The sequence below is a fragment of the Haliotis rufescens genome, unplaced genomic scaffold, assembly GCF_023055435.1.
Source record: "Haliotis rufescens isolate VD_foot unplaced genomic scaffold, xgHalRufe1.0.p SCAF_6, whole genome shotgun sequence".
In the NCBI taxonomy this organism is placed as follows: domain Eukaryota; kingdom Metazoa; phylum Mollusca; class Gastropoda; order Lepetellida; family Haliotidae; genus Haliotis; species Haliotis rufescens.
Genome location: NW_025964334.1, coordinates 41,637,325 through 41,654,478, shown reverse-complemented (window position 1 = coordinate 41,654,478; position 17,154 = coordinate 41,637,325). Strand labels below are relative to the sequence as shown.

Below are 17,154 nucleotides of genomic sequence, written 5' to 3'. Positions count from 1 at the left end.
CGACGTATTTCATCGGTTGTCAGATACGCCAGATGAGGTGACAGACGCTGACGTGAAAGAACTTGAGAGATACGTGATCCTGCTCTACTCTCGCACATCACAGATCAAAGAAGTGAATGAAGCTAGGAAGCGACTGTTCTCCATCAACTTTTAAGTTTATAGGTTGCTCGTATGGTAGCATCACGTCAGAAAAAAAAGTTTTGTTTGATTCTTGATTCTTGTTTTTTTACATGTATTAGCGTCGTCATGCCCACAAAATATTTTCAAAATCTTATAGTTGCAACAACTTTATTCACATGTGCTGATGACAGAAAAAAATAAATGAATAAAAGCGATGTTTTATGGTTCAACTTAATACATTCTATGTTCAATCTCAATTCAGGCTGGGACTCAAATTACAGTTATGGAGAGATATCAAAATTCGTAAAATGGATGGCGGCAATCTTTGATCGTGTTTATAACTATTTCATTGCATTCCTAGGCCCCCAAAAACCTATAATTTGCCACCAAGATCATGTTTCTATGTCAAATAGATCCAAAGTTACGGCCATATATCGAAATTTGTAATATGGTATTACAAATGGCCGCCATCTTGGATTTCTCAATTTTGAGTGGGAACCATTGGTTTGCCAGCGTGGATCCCATTAAAATCGGATTCTGCATACTCCATAACCCCTATGTACAAATTTTCAAGCTTTCTTCCAAAGCGGAACATCTATTTGACATATCTGCCGAGCTATTGGAACTGCATGGATGGACAATGTTATACCCCTGCGAAAAGGATCTGTCTTAGACAATTTAAGTGTCAAATCAAACGATGTACAATCTGGTCGAAACACAACAGAGCTGAGAGACAAATGAAATTTTGCATCAAAATGGTTACAAGTAAATTCTCCACAACGGAGAAAGACCAAAAAAGCAACTGAACACACAGTCCTCGTCAACAAGTCTGTGAAAGGTGAAAATAGACCTTTCTCTAGGGAGATCCAAATCTGCTCTAAAATGTCAACAGTAATTGGTAGTCGCACACTTCGATTAACACCATGTTCTTTCTTGATTGCCTTCATGATTGTTTCTACTCATAGCAGATTCCTTGAACACCATGGATTTGGCACATTATGCCTCAGATAAGTGAATCTCACTCCACACAGATAACTCTTGATGGTCGTATAACGTAAATGTATACAAGATGGCAGTGGGCTACAAACAATAACAATGAATCTTCCGACAATGGAGGTAACACGAAGGGCTGCCACACAAACCCGCACAAAGCCATGAAATTGAGGGGCTGCGATTAGGTCTTCCATGAAAAACGACCAGCAAATTCCAATCGCGTAAGAATGTTCTCCACATATCAAAATCTAGACAACATTGTTTGTTCAAACGGATCCGATGACGTAGGTGTTTCACAGAGTTGGCCAGTTGTAGGAGGTAACTGATGAATGCCCTACCCACTGGAATAGCAAAATTTAGATGACCAATAATGCTGAGCAGTAGCTGCTTTGTGACTTTCTTGGCACTTTCTCAGTGGGTAGACAAGCTTCCATTCTATCAGTGTCCAAAATATTCCCCAGATACTCCAAACATGTGACCGATCCGACCGTTTTATGGGGGGACAAGGGGATATTCAGTTCCGAGAATAAGCATTGTAGTTTGTTCATGGTACTAATGCCTTGTTCTAAGTCCTTATCCACAGTCAAAAAATCATCCAAAAGATGCAATATATTGTCAATGTCATACACATGATTTGCAATCCAACACATTACTGCAGACAGGCCATCAAACAGTTTTGGAGTGGACCGGCAAGATAATAGATTCTTGCAGACAGTAGTGTGAGTAGGTGGACATGTAATGCCCGTGTCAGTTTATCCATGTCAACAGGAGATGGGGTCGCATGTAGTCACTGTCAGTGCTTTTTGGCAGAAGAAGAGTTCTGGACAGGTGTCGACTTGCCTGCTGGGAATTGAGTCTCTCCTGTGTTATGCCAACATTCGAAAGCAGGGTGCGGCTTCCCACATATAGAGCACAAATGTCTAAATCTACAATTTCCGTGAACACATTTCTCAGCATTAAAGTTGTTGTACAATGGGATACCTTTGTGTATGAGAACTTCCCTTCCCCGGCGATCCATGCCTCTGCATTCTGTGGTGAATTCTCTGTCCCTAGTAGTGGGAGTATGGTTAAGAGTCTCTCCTGTTTGGTGATGTACGGACTTGGCATCTACCATTGAATAAAACTGCGTTGAATGACTAATGTCATCACACAACTGGCAAAGCAGTGATTCTGCATCCTGTAAACATGGCTCTGTAGATGGCATCACCTCATATGGGCGACTATCGACTGTACTTCGAGGGATCGCTGGACCGTATCTTCGCCGAGGCACCCTGAGATGCGGCCATGTTTGTTGTAGCCAAACTGTCCGTATCCTCGTACATACTTGCTGCTTCACTGTGCACAGTATCCTGCATGGATATCCTGCTTGACGTTCGCTTCTTACATGTTTTAGGAGCCATACTGACTTACGCCTGTGAGAAACTGGAACACTTGATTCTTACTATTTGCTCGTACATACGGGAGCAAAATTGCTTGTCATTGTTATGAAACTTGTACAAGTTGGCTGACTTTGAAGCGCTGCTGCGCATGCTCGTACTTTGGCATGCTGGGAAGTTGCCTTATCTAAGTTACATAAAATAGCATCACACATGATACATGTCTGTATTACTGACGTTTGTCTTACTGATTCTTATAGTAATATTAATACATAACCAGGTGGTTAGTGTTACACTTATCTGGTGATTGTATTCTGGCTATTAATGTTGCCTTATGTTTACCTAATAATGAAACCATGGAATATAATTAATGACGTGCCAATAACAAACGCTGTTGGAATTAATCCCAACATAAAAATATACTTGTATGCTACATTTTGAACTTGGAAGATATGAGAAAATAAATACATAGCAGTTTAACTTACCATTATAAACTAACTCAATATACATTAAGCAACAACCTAACAAACAAAACCAAAAACTGTGAGAGTGTGTTTAATTTTATTTTCAACATACCGGTAATCTAACTGCTTTTCAATACACTTCTCACATCGATAGTAAAGCTTTTCATTCCAGTCAGTTTTCTGAAGCCACCCTGAAATACCCATTCACGGCAACTTTGAGGTTATCGTTGTCATCATAGCACTTTCCACGAAGGTGTTCTTTCAGTTTGGGCAACAGGTGGAAATCACTTGGTGCCAGGTCTGGCGAGTATGGAGGGTGAGGGAGCTCTTTGAACCCACACTGTCACACAGCAGCCTTTGCAAGAGGCATTGTCATGAAGTAGTAGAACTCCAGCAGTTAGCATTCCTCAACGTTTTTCATTGATAGAATCTCTCAGGCGATGAACCAAATCAGCATAGTAGGCACTAGTAATCACCTTTTGACTCAACAAGGATCACACCCTTTGCATCCCAGAATACAGTGGCCATAACTTTCTTCACTGACGAAATCCTCCTCATTTAGCTCTAAATTTTCTCTGGTAATGTCAGTTCTTTTTCCCTTAAGATCTGAATTTAGAAACTTTGGCACCCAACAAGCATATATCTTTTTCATCTGTAAATATTCAGGAATAATAGTTTCAATGGATCCATGGCTTAGAACAGTGTCTTCCTCAAGTTCAGCAATGGTAATACATCTATCTGACAGTTTAAGTTTTTCTATCTCCTTGATTGAATCTTCATTGATCAAGACTTGTTCTCCCAGCCTTAACCATAGCTACCCAACATTTAACAGTGGAATAGGTGGGGCACTTTTCACTAAACACTTGTGACATGTGGTCATTAATTTCTTGGGGAGTACTTTTTTTTAAAGTAAAAAACTTCATGACTGCTCGGTACTCATTTTTTCCATTTCTGTGTCCATTTGGACTCCTATCATGTTCAACTGGTTGTCACTAATATACAAACAGCCTCAACAGACCAAATACCAAATACACTTGAAATGAACTACTCCAACATTGTACTACATTGACTATTTCACATTGTCATGGCCCATAGTTGAAAGTTAGTTAGGCTTAGAACTTTTTGACCAGCCCACCTATATAGGGTTCAGTCAGGGTTTTTTGAGATTATGTTTACAGTGAAAGGAAATGCATTTTGAGAGAATTTCGGAGCATGGTCAACATACAAAGGTCAAACAAGCATGAAATACTCACATCCCCCGCCAGTATGACATGTCGGGTGTGTGCAATGCATTAGCTCCTGTGAACTAAGGGAATTTGTTTTTATAAATGGACTAATTGCAGCACTAAAAAAAAGTTATTACTGGTGTTGTTTTTCCATCTGCAGTTTATGATAGAATATGTTACTGAATTTGTAATGAGTAATTACAATTAGGAATTGATGGTTTCGGTGTAGGTTCTAACACCATTATCAAGCAAGTGAAGTACAGAGTATGGTTGACAAGAATATATATTGTTTATACAGTTGAGTAGGTTTAAGATCAGTTACACTGTTGTATTTTGTAATGAGTTGTGTTTCTGTATAAAGTTAGTCAGTGAATGCAACAACTGTGTCCATGACACTTTTGGAGGAACATACACTCAAGCAATGCAGAACTTACCGACAAGAAAGGAAATGTATTCAATGCTGTGAGATGACATTATGTGCCAAGTTTTGTAAAGAAATATAGTACGGTTTTCAAGATCTGCTCCGGAAACGAGGACTACCGCCATTTTCAGTCTAAGTCAAAGTCGTTGCAATGGAAACTCGAAAAATAACTTTTTAAAAAAATCCCAAAGTATCAAAAGACACCAGTTCACCACTGAACCTATCAATGTGCAAAATATGGTGAAGAAAAATGGTACGGTTTTCAAGATCTGCTCCGGAAACGAAATGTGATGGACAGACGGAAGGACGGCCGGACAGCCGGACGGCACCCATTCCTATATCCCCCTTCCACTTCGTGGTGGGGGATAATAAGGTGAAATTTCTAAATATAGCAAAAAATGGAACATATGCGTTGAGCCAGACTACTATCTACATTTGTATCAAACTGCATCAAATTTTCAACACAAATGACTAAGAAATGGGGGCATAACTAGCAGTGGGAGCCATGTTAAAAAAATTGAATTTGAACCTGTTAAAACAATTTAGGTGTCATCATTGCATGAAATAAGCATGTGAAAAGTAAGCTTCATTTCAGCGATATCTGAGAAGATGTTTATGACAAATAACTCTGTATTTTCTAATATGGCCACTGGCAGAAATATTTGATTTCCAATCAAGATGCTCTGAACAAACACTACTACATAAGGTAACAATCTCATGAAGTTTCAGGCCTTTTCAGTTTTTGAATACAAAGATATAGAAATTTCAATTTTGAAGCCTTGAAGAAACTTGAACTTCTTATAGTACAAACCATCCACATAAAATTTCAGCTGACTCCATCAAGTCAACTGTTTGATTGGCATTCCAGAAGTTGGCAAATAATTAAGAAAAACGTACAACTTTATGGAAAACAACTTCTTGTTGATAAATGTGTAAGAAACTACATCGAAATGTGGCTACATGAAATAAACCAGATTTAGCTATCCTTAAAGTTGTACATTTGACATTGATGACAACAATCAACGACTTGCGATAACATAAGCTCCCATGGACTTTCAAGCCAGTTGAACTACTATTGTATTATATATGCTATTCCAAAAACCACATACTTGCTGCACATCAAGTTTCATAATGATACATGCAAAAATTGGCACAAAACTGCCATGTTGATGTCGTATTGTTATAGACATCATATCTTTGATCTTTTAAGCAAAGTTCAGCTTCACAGGCCCTGTAGTTTCCGAGTAGATGTAGAAAATGCAGTGACACCAGAGAAAGTGGGATTGTGAAAGCCTAAGGATGTACCTGGATTAAAAATCAAAATGTCCCAAAAAAAGTATCACACATTATACCAAATGCCAAAAACCTTTTAATAATAAATTTCATAATGAAACACGCAGTGGCTGAGTAATGGCGAAATATGACATTCTCACTTAATTTTCAGTCAGGCGAGCTAAAAGCTTTTGGGATGGTGCTTGGCAATTTGTAGCAGTATGGCTTTTAACAACAATTGAGCTGAAAATACTGAGGAATTTCACCTACATCAATGAACCTGTAGTGAATATTAATTGGCCATTACATCTAAGTCTGTGGAAATAACTAAGACATCCACCTCGACTTTCCGGTAAAGTTAGGACTATTGGCATTACCTGACACTTCTTCATGACGGTGAGGTCATCAGCATCCCACTCATCTTCATCATACGTTGTCAACTGCAGGACACGGATTATCTCATGAATCTCATCTGACATCTTCTTCACTATATAGTCACGCCCACTCTGTGCATCAGGAATGCCTTGACCTAACAAAATATAAAACATTCAATCAACACTGCAAAGAAAATAGTATAATCAGTGTACAAGTAAAGTTGTCACTGTAACACAAAAAACAATTTAATAGTCTTGGTTGTAAGGCAACGTCTGCATCTTTGTAAAGACCACCGCACGTTTCGTCTTTATTTCCTTAAATATTCAATGTCTCGAACACATGACCCCGACAGTGAAATGCTACAATATTTAAAAACAATGCGATCCAACATAGCATGCATTTACTTCACTTTACATGCACACTGCTTTACTGCACATCTCAGGTAATGGTCATGGCAGCAATATGAGTTTGTGTGCTGTTTTGCAGTTTACAAATGTGGTCAATGAAAACATGATATTTACGATAAAACATCACAATACATGATCATTTACAAATTCAATGGTATTTGTGTACTGTATGCCGAACAATGTTTAATACACAGAGATTAAGATTACATGTGTATTTGTCTCATAAACTTTGCTGGAATTAGCAATCAGCTGTTCACACATTTTCTCCCCTATCCGTGGGTGATTTAGTTTAAAACCCAAAGAAATTTCGATACAGTAATAGGAAGACTGAAGACTTTGTATCTCTAACGACTAGTGTTCGTTTCAAGGCATGGTGAGTTGATGTGATTTGTCAATCAGTTCATACCTGATCTTGCCGAAATCAATGTACACAAAATTTGATGAAATCTCTGGATACATGTGATATATAATTCCAGATACACAATGAACACTTTTCTAGCCAGATAATGTTATAACAGGACGAACTTGTGTACTTCAGTACAGATTTGTTGACATGCTTCTTGTGATGTTCTGTGCTCACAATAATATCTTCTCATTGTGAAATAAAATGAAAGCTCATTTTAGGCATGTATTATGCACACACTGGTAGTCCAACAGTAGTCAAATACTGTATTCCATTATTTTACTCATCAAGGAATACATTTATGTAGGGAGGCCCTTTACCAGGTTGATTGTACACAACTGTTTATTTGGTTACATACTAGTTTGAACAACCAAAAAAACACACACAAATAAACACCACCCACCAGCACTATATTTTCAAAAGCCATTGCCTGAGAACCAATTCTTTTATTCTTTTAAACCTAACACAAGCGTATAGTCGACAAAGTCATCTATATCTCCCGCCAATTTTAACATGTTACGGTCCCAAACCAGGTAACTGATCCAACATTTCTCTTAGCCCATGTCAAAATAGCTGCAATGGAAATTCTAAAATAAACATTTCTAAAACTCCTTAATATCAAATAGCACCAGTTGTGTTCAGTATGTGCTTTATATATAAACATGCAATGTTTGGCAATGAAATATTTCTGGAAATAATGCCCAGTAATACAAATTTCTAAAATTCATAAATAGCAAAAGGCAACAAGTAAGCATGTGTCTGATAGATGTGGAAAATTTCATCCGGAATCGAACACCACCCTTATAGAACCTAAGTCCAACTTGTTGCCATGGAAAGGTAAAACATAAAAATTTCTAAAAGTGCTAACTATCTTAAGGCACCAGTTCAGTATGTGCCTGGTAGAAATGCAATGTTTTGTAAGAAAGTATTCAACGTTTTTTGAGTTGTGCTCCGGAAACGAACACCACCCTTATAGAACCTAAGTCCAACTTGTTGCCATGGAAACGTAAAAAATAAAAATTTCTAAAATTCCTAAATAGCAAAAGGCACCAGTTCAGTATGTGTCTGGTAAACATGCAAAGTTTTGTAAGAAAGTATTCAACGTTTTTTGAGTTGTGCTCCGGAAACGAACACCACCCTTATAAAACCTAAGTCCAACTTGTTGCCATGGAAACATAAAAAATATAAATTTCCAAAATTCCTAAATAGCAAATGGCACCAGGTCTGTATGAGTCTGATAGACATGCAAAGTTTTGTAGAGAAATATTTATTGGTTTCTGAGTTATGCTCCGGAAACTCTTTTGGGATGCACACACGCACAGACGGACGGATGGAACCCATTTCTATATCCCCTGCCAACATCGTTGGGGCGGGGGATAATAAACCTTACTTGCCTGGCAACTAATTTCACTTGTTAACAAACTGCAATGTGTCATGGTTCCCCTGTCCGATATACATGTCAAACATGTCATGTGGAAACAACTTATTTCACAAATCACTTGTTGCTCTAAAAAAAATACTTAGCAAGCAGCTTAAAATGTCAACCAAAAACAAAACTTAGCATAGCTTGCTGCTGGCAAGTAAAATAACATAGTAGAAGAAAATAAATTTCAACATTTCTCTATCTGTTACAATAAATATACCATGCAAACTAGAAAAAAAAAAAAAATCATTACATAATTTAATTTGTTCTTTAATTGATGCACAAAACATTAATGTTTAATAACAAAAGAAGTTAAAAAGTGTGACTGTTTGTTAGCCTGCCTTGCGCTCGGTATTAAGGGGACAAAACAAGCATTGGTCGACTAGGAAACAGTATTTTTAATCTGAGTGTGGTATCCATGTTCAACAGTGTCATGGTATTTCTAACCATAACGCAGGTCTCAGAGTCCATGGATGACGCCCCATGTTGTCACTGTCAGACACCCTCATTATTGCTAACATGAAATGAAAGTTGGGTAATGTCATATTTTCGTGTGCATAGTGCGCACTTGAGTATTATAATTGCAATTTTGTGTATAGTGCCCAGTAAAAACAATGTTGTATAGCCTCAGGTGAATAAACAGATAACAAACATTGTAAAACATTGTCAAAGAAGATGTTAAATATGTGACTAAATATCACAAGACATGATGATTTACCATTTCAATTGTATTTCCTGTAATGCTAAGCATTGTTTTATAAGCAGAGATTGAGATTACTGTGTATTTGTCTTGGAAACAAAGCCCGAAAAAACAATCAGCACTCCATAGGTTTTTTCCCAATCTACCGGTGATTCAGTTAAAAAATACCCAATAATATAACTTCAAAGTCACCATTGAGCCTTTCCACAGTATTGCTATTTTGATTGTGAAAATAATATGTTGACATATAATTGCCAAACTACAACAAATATGACTTTCAAAGACTAAGTATGGCAGTTATGATATATGTATCCATTCTGTGACAACTAAGGTTCATTTCAAGGTGTAACTAGCAGTAATATGATCATGGTTGCAGTGAATAATGAGAGCTGGTGCTGTCACGGTTTGTGGTAAAGTGGACCCTATGGAACAGGGTAAACAGAATATGTCAGTGTATCAGAGGGAATGAGGTGACCATCTGTTTCACACACAATTTCGTCAAAATTAATGTAAACAATTATTACTGAATGAAATTGTGACTAAAATAAAAAAATATTACAAACATAAGTCACAAGTGCAGACATACAATGAACACCTTTATATTACCATATTGTGTAACCAAAGTATAAACTAGTGGAATTTAGTATGGATTTGTTGATGTGCTATTGCTGATGACATGAAGATGTGTGTGGTAAAATAATAAAATTGATGGGAGTTATTGACTAACCTGCTTTTAAACCGAATCAGTGGTAACTTGATAGGTGCTATAGTGAGGGATCACTGTACTTCTTGAATCCAGGATAAACTGGGAACATGAAGCTAACCAGTCTGCCCTCCTCAGACAAGCTGGTTCATTGTTTCCTTACAGATTCTGGAACTTAGGAAGATGAACTAGAAATTCCTTGCTGAGACTTTTAAGGCTATTCTCATACGCATGTTTGTCACATTTTTCCTCAGTACCTGAAAGACACAGAAATAAAAGCCCTTGGTGAGGTCAGTGTTCTTCAGTTCCAAAATAGCTCTCTTGTCCAGTCCTGTCCATATGTTGCATGTTTCACTCTGGCCAGGATACAAGTCCTGACGTTTTTGGAAATTTAACTTGGATCTATCCTTACATCTGAAAGGATTCCTTCCCTCCTCTTGACAGGGTCCCTACAAAAACTGACCACAGGGCTACTCTCCAGGGTGTCTTGTGTTCATAAACTGACCTCAGGGCTACTCTCTCTAGGGTCTCTTGTGTGCATAAACTGACCTCAGGGCTACTCTCCAGGGTGTCTTGTGTGCATAAACTGACCTCAGGGCTACTCTCCAGGGTGTCTTGTGTGCATAAACTGATCAGGGCTGCTCTCTCTAGGGTCTCTTGTGTGCATAAACTGACATCTAGTCCACTCTTTCTAAGGTCTCTTGTGTGCATAAACTGACCTCAGGACCACTCTCTCTAAGGTGTCTTATGTGCATAAACTGACCTCAGGGCCACTCTCTCTCTCTCTCGAGTTTCTTGTGTGCATAAACTGACCTTAGGGCTTCTCTCTAAGGTCTCTTGTGTGCATACACTGACCTCAGGGCCACTCTATCTAGGGTGTCTTTTGTGCATAAACTGACCTCAGGGCTACTCTCTAGGGTGTCTTGTGTGCATAAACTGACCTCAGGGCCACTCTCTCTAGGGTGTCTTTTGTGCATAAACTGACCTCAGGGCCACTCTCTCTAGGGTGTCTTGTGACATAAGCTGACCTCAGGGCCGCTCTATCTAGGGTGTCTTGTGTGCATAAGCTGACCTCAGGGCCACTCTATTTAGGGTGTCTTTTGTGCACAAACTGACCTCAGGGCCACTCTCTCTAGGGTGTCTTGTGTGCATAAGCTGACCTCAGGGCCACTCTCTAGGGTCTTTTGTGTGCATAAGCTGACCTCAGGGCTACTCTCTAGGGTGTCTTGTGTGCATAAGCTGACCTCAGGGCCATTCTATCTAGGGTCTCATGTGTGCATAAGCTGACCTCAGGACTACTCTCTAGGGTCTCTTGTGTGCATAAGCTGACCTCAGGGCTACTCTCTAGGGTGTCTTGTGTGCATAAGCTGACCTCAGGGCTACTCTCTAGGGTGTCTTGTGTGCATAAACTGACCTCTGGGCTACTCTCTAGGGTCTCTTGTGTGCATAAGCTGACATCAGGGCTACTCTCTAGGGTGTCTTGTGTGCATAAGCTGACCTCAGGACTACTCTCTAGGGTCTCTTGTGTGCATAAGCTGACCTCAGGGCTACTCTCTAGGGTCTCTTGTGTGCATAAACTGACCTCAGGGCTACTCTCTAGGGTGTCTTGTGTACATAAACTGACCACAAGGCTACTCTCTAGGGTGTCTTGTGTACATAAACTGACCACAAGGCTACTCTCTAGGGTGTCTTGTGTACATAAACTGACCACAAGGCTACTCTCTGGGGTGTCTTGTGTGCATAAACTGACTTCAGGGCCACTCTCAAGGATGTCTTGTGTGCATAAACTGACCTCAGGGCTACACTCTAGCTGTGAAGATCATGGTAGAAAACTAGACCTATACTGTGGTGTCTTGTTGAACTTCCTCCAGGACCTTATGTAGCTTCTCATTAAAGAAAGATGGTGACAGGATAGATTGAGACAGAACAGACTACTTGGATTGTTCAGACACCACCTTATTCTGGATTCCAAACTTTTGAAGAAAAAAGGCTGTCTTGTATTTTGAGAATGCTACCCAGTAAGCTATGTAAGCTAGTAAGCTAATCAAATCTCATCTACTGAATGCTGCTATATGTCTCATGACGAGGAGGTATGACAAGGAGGTATGACATGGCATCCTCCTGCCACAAACCAATTGATGTACGTACCAATGTCCATGTATTGTCTATTGACTCCAGATCCTTGAACCTGGCCATGGGTATGGTCATCTTGGTGCTGGATGATTTCACCAACTTGCAGTCCACCAAACGAAAAATACATGTGTATCTAATAATCAAACTCAGTATTGTGTGTGAATTATGTGAAAGAAAGAAAAAATCCATAATTAAAATTGTCTTGGAATATGTGTATTGGATTTTTCGTTACTCGTTCAAAACTGAACATACAAACAACCCAAATATATGTCATTTTCAGATTGAACTGAAAGAATCTTGTCGCTAATACTTGTGTAACTAACGTCAATTTCGTATGTATCGTTACTGTTAATTTACCAAAAATGTTGTTGTGCTGCTGTTCTGTCGTAAATATATACACCATAATACAATTTGACTATAAATTCATCAAATGTGTCACATGTACACATGACCACGTGCTTTGCTATTTCTAAGCGCAACCCTAAATAAGCTATGCCCACTGCGACTGAGGCAGATACTCAAACGCAACCAATTTAATTTGTTTATGATAAAGCTACAGAAATTTTTTTTTATTGATTTATATCAAGATATATTGAGCCCTTTCTGGTATCCAAGGTTTGTCATTCAAGTTCACAAAAAGTTTGATGGTCTTTGGTGATCTTGTTTTTGTATGGTTTTAAAAAGTTTTTGCCAACACTCAGTTGTGTTTACATTGTCAGTCACTGTTCAAAACTGAAACACCGCCACCTTGCAGGCTATTTATAGCCAGTGTGGGGCTTTAAAAACATTATCCTATTCCGCTGCCAAGTTTTACAAAGCAATTCATAAATTGAGCCAATGAGAGACTGCCCCCACCTCAGATGTCATTTACACGACACATGATTGCCTGTTTCATTCACAAATTTTAAAACACTATCTGGCATCACTTCCTGTTTGTCCACACCAATCCATAATCTGCTGCTGCGTTTAATATCCGTTTCTTGAAGTCCAAGTATTTGGGATCTCTCTTCTTCTATTAAACTCAGTCCACAAGTAGTTGTAGCTCTGTTTTCGAATCAACAAATTTCTGCAACTTGGGGGGACACCATTCCCTAACCACGATTGCCTGTGCTGTGTCATGCATGGTAGACAAAAGCAGTGTGAACAGACATCTTCGCCTTCATCTGGGTCCACAATGAAATCTAGCTGTGACACTGATCCAAAGTTTCCTTTGCACTTGTAAGGGCCATCTTGTTGATTCGAGTTGACAACCAGAATTGGGACTTTTCTCATAATCGAAATGACCAAAGGCTCCCCTGATCATCTCAAACAACTCTTCTGTCAAATTAAATGTCACACAAAAATATTTTGTTGCTCATATTGAAGACAAGCGAACTTGTAAAGTACTTGACAGTAAACTGTTGTCGAAAGTAGTAATCCAATTCAGATGCGCGCTCAGGGGGTGGTTGCTAGGAGAGAGTGGGAATAGGGGCGAACAAAAAGTTTTAGAAAGTAGAAATCCACAGTGCAATCCCAAAATACCTTTCACAGCATGCTTTCATAAGAGTATTCATGAAAACAATTGTTAATAATAAAAACAAACTAATTTATTAATTCATCCTGAGGTCATAACCCTGATCACATGGGTGGGTGTTTCGAAGGAATTTTGTGATGACGCCGTGGATGAGGCTGTGTTTATAATATTATGGAAATTAACTGACCAGAAGATTGTTTAAGAATTGACATTATGACAGATGCTCGTCATGGATGGAGAAAAAATGCATCTGAGACATTGTTGCTTTGAGCTGTGAGACCAAAATATGTGTTCATGCCGAAGTATTTACAAGAGATGATGATCCGTGTAGCCAGTGACCTGAATAATCTTGATGAAACTAATGTTGAAAACCATGTTCACGCACATGACTGAATTAGTGGGAACAAAATATTTATCTGAAACACGTTTCGAAGTATGTGTGGATGTCCATGTTTTATCTGAGTTCCCGATCTCGATTCCAACGTGAAATAACATAGAGTTTCCGAATCTCATTTCTTCCTGCCGCTTTGGAAAATTGGGTACCGATCTAATTACTACTACCGTTGCACAGTCATAAAAGAACAAGGTCAACTGTATCTTTCTTCAGCTGTTTATTAAAAATTTGTTTCCAAAGCAAAGCGACTCGCATCATAAATTAATCATTCTTGTAAATACCTTACCTCTATTACATCATAGCCATAAATTCCTGTTTATGCTGAGTACCACACTACAAATTTTATTAAATGTTCAACAGACGTCCTCTTCACTGCCAACATATCTAACAGTTGTGAGGGATACTCTTTCCCTCGCAAGAGACGCCACTGCGCATGCGCAAGGCGGGCAACACCTCACTCCTTTCCTGTGTGTCCAGATGACAAGGAAACATTTTGTTTGATACATCTGTACACGTGATTGCTGTTCCACACTTACAAGCCACACTAGATCATCACAAGCTTCACTAAAGACAAGCAGTGGGCAGTTCTACAAGCAGAGAACAAGGGGGTATGAGAAGGCAGAAGTCTCTAGTAAGTAATTAGTTAGAAAAAGTGTTGTGGGATTGAAGACTTCATCCCAAAAACAGACAACGTCTGTTCAGGTTGTGGGCAACATCAAATCACTGGTGACCCTCATCCTAGGTGCATATCATGCAAAAGCATTTGCACACAAAAATTAAGGTGCAGTTATTGCGAACCTATGTTCAAGAAGTTTGGAAAACTTTCTTGGGCATGGCTCAATGACCCTGATTATAAAAAGAATACTAGAGGGTCAGTGGGAGAGATAAAAAGGACATCAAGAATCTCATAGATCCCCTCCCAACCACGCACGTCATAAGGTAGATTGTCAATCACGGACATCGAATCGCAGTGAGCACAGAAACACACACCAGTCCCATCCAGCCACTATGATAGACGAGTTGACTACAAACTTGTGCACATCATGATAAATTTACCAAGCATGCTCCATCCCATACCGTTACACAGTCCAGTTATATGGGCGGGGAAAGCGAAGTTTATGTTACATCACAATCACACAGTTTTAGAACACTGATTCCCGCTCCACTAGCCACAGATCCTATCCCCAGCGCAGCCTGAGAGAGAGGTGCGTTTTTTTCGTTAACACGGTTTCTTCATGCAATTGGGACTCTACTGCAGGGGATAATTACAAACCAAATAATTATTCAATTAAAGTCATCATTGCAGAACTTTATAACCTGATGCCGGCCTTAACCCTTTCGCCCCGACTGCCCGATTTATCGGGCAGCATAAACCATGTCCCAGGACCCGCGACCGTGTTTACAAAATCACTCTTTCAACTTCCTTTCTCGTGTGTAATCTCGTTCTAAATATGGAAACGAGATCTACACGTCATTGACACGTCATTCGATGGAATTTCCCAGTCTTTTTGGCGCGAAAATCGCGAATGTCACCTGTTTTCGCGACAGGTATTTTTCTCGCTTGAATCGTAAATCTAGCGTAATGGCGGCCAACTACGATTCGGATAGCGATCAGATGACTAACAACGACTCTATCGGGAATAATAATGTGTTTGATTTGAATAATTTACGTGAAGGGGAGAGGGAATTTGGTGAAGATTTTGGTGAAGATTTTGACGGTTTCGACGAGGTGTCCCCCCCCCGCCAAGAATGGGAGTGGCAGAGGGACCACAACGGTGGAGACATGAGGGATTTTGAAGAGGCGACCGGACTCAAGAATATATATTGACACAGTGAGTGAAATATCGTGCTATTGATTTTTTCCAACTGTTTTACAATGATTCTGTGTTTGAACAGATTATCAGTGCGACGAATGAGAATGCAGCCTACAGGTGAACGAGCGATCACAACAACAACAACAAAGGTGAATGGCATGACGTATCTCTTTCTTTTTTTTAAAATTTAAGTTTCTGATCGCAATCCGAATTGTAGTTTGCCGGTTTGTCGTATGTCCTTATATTTCGCTCAATTTGAATAAAATTTATTTCCATATTCATGTTTGTTTTCTTGTTTTTTACATCTTAATTTAAATTTTAGTAACTGTAATGATTATTTATTTATTAATTGATGTAATAAAGTACTCATCTAATTTATTATGCAGTTGTAAATAACAGTGTATTGTAAATATGTTATCACAACTTGTATATTTGCAGAACTTGAATTTACGATCTTTCCGTCCTTTTACAATTTTTCCCTCCTTTCAGATCAATCTGTGATATCTTCTCTGTGATGTCATTCTTATAGTAGCTGTGGTTCAATGTTCAGGTAATGTGATAAATTACTATTTAAAAACTTAAAAACTTAATTTTTGTTTCAAATCCTGAAAAAGAACAAAATAAATCAAATATTTGTGTTTTTACCTGTGTTAACGAGTTTACCTGCGTTAACAAGTTTACCTGTGTTAACGAGTTTACCTAAGAGGCTGTAAGTGTATCATAAGTAATATGTGACATCAGTATAGAAAACAAAGTCAGTACCAAGAGTTGTAAACTTGTTTATTTGTTTACAGATGTGCATGAAGAGAATTTACCTGTAACACCTGGGATTACCTGTGCCGTCCAAGATGACAAGACCACTGTGTTATGTTTACCTTGTATCTGTGATTTATTTTTGTGATTTTTAATACAATCTGAGCCAAAATTCATTGTCTGTTTTCATTTTTTCAGTGTTTTCAAGTTTTATTTCACTTGTAAACACCTGTAATTAGAAAATAACAAAGGTTAGAGACAATGACAATAAAGAATATTAAAGTATACTTAATCCTCTTTACAATGGTATATGATAAATGTATATTAAAAGCAAGTTTCTGGTAGAAAAAGTGCATCAAAAATGATAGTGTGATTTTCCAATAATACTGCCAGGGAGGCCAGTGTACAGGCCTTGTCAGTGTCAGGGACTGCAGGGTCTCAAGGGACATAACTCTGGGGCAGCCAGTGATGAAAGAGTTAAAACCAGATAGCAAAGATAACCAGCTACCAAACCGTTGTTAGAACGTGCTGGGTATGAAGAACCTGCCAGTAAAGCTAACGAATTTCATACTCTCCCCTGTTCGCCATACATATATAAAGTCATGAAGAAAATCGAAACATCCTTGAAAGTTTCATCGGCGCATAATATCAGACTTGGTATACC

At 38.8% G+C, this 17,154-nt stretch overlaps 1 protein-coding gene and 1 long non-coding RNA gene across 9 annotated transcripts in view; one reads left to right on the top strand and one right to left on the bottom strand.

The window, feature by feature from the left end:
* Window positions 1–17,154, bottom strand: part of LOC124110749 (vinculin-like) — a 270,082-nt gene that overhangs the window by 169,324 nt on the left and 83,604 nt on the right. For all 8 annotated transcript variants that reach the window (XM_046470118.2, XM_046470120.2, XM_046470119.2 and 5 more), the window contains exon 6: window positions 6,250–6,401. In XM_046470118.2, coding sequence (XP_046326074.1) covers window positions 6,250–6,401 — 152 coding nt within the window. The remainder of the gene's footprint in view (window positions 1–6,249; window positions 6,402–17,154) is intronic.
* Window positions 15,967–16,840, top strand: LOC125374624. The gene is made up of 2 exons (XR_007218706.1): window positions 15,967–16,287; window positions 16,532–16,840. It is a non-coding gene; the product is annotated as an uncharacterized LOC125374624 (long non-coding RNA).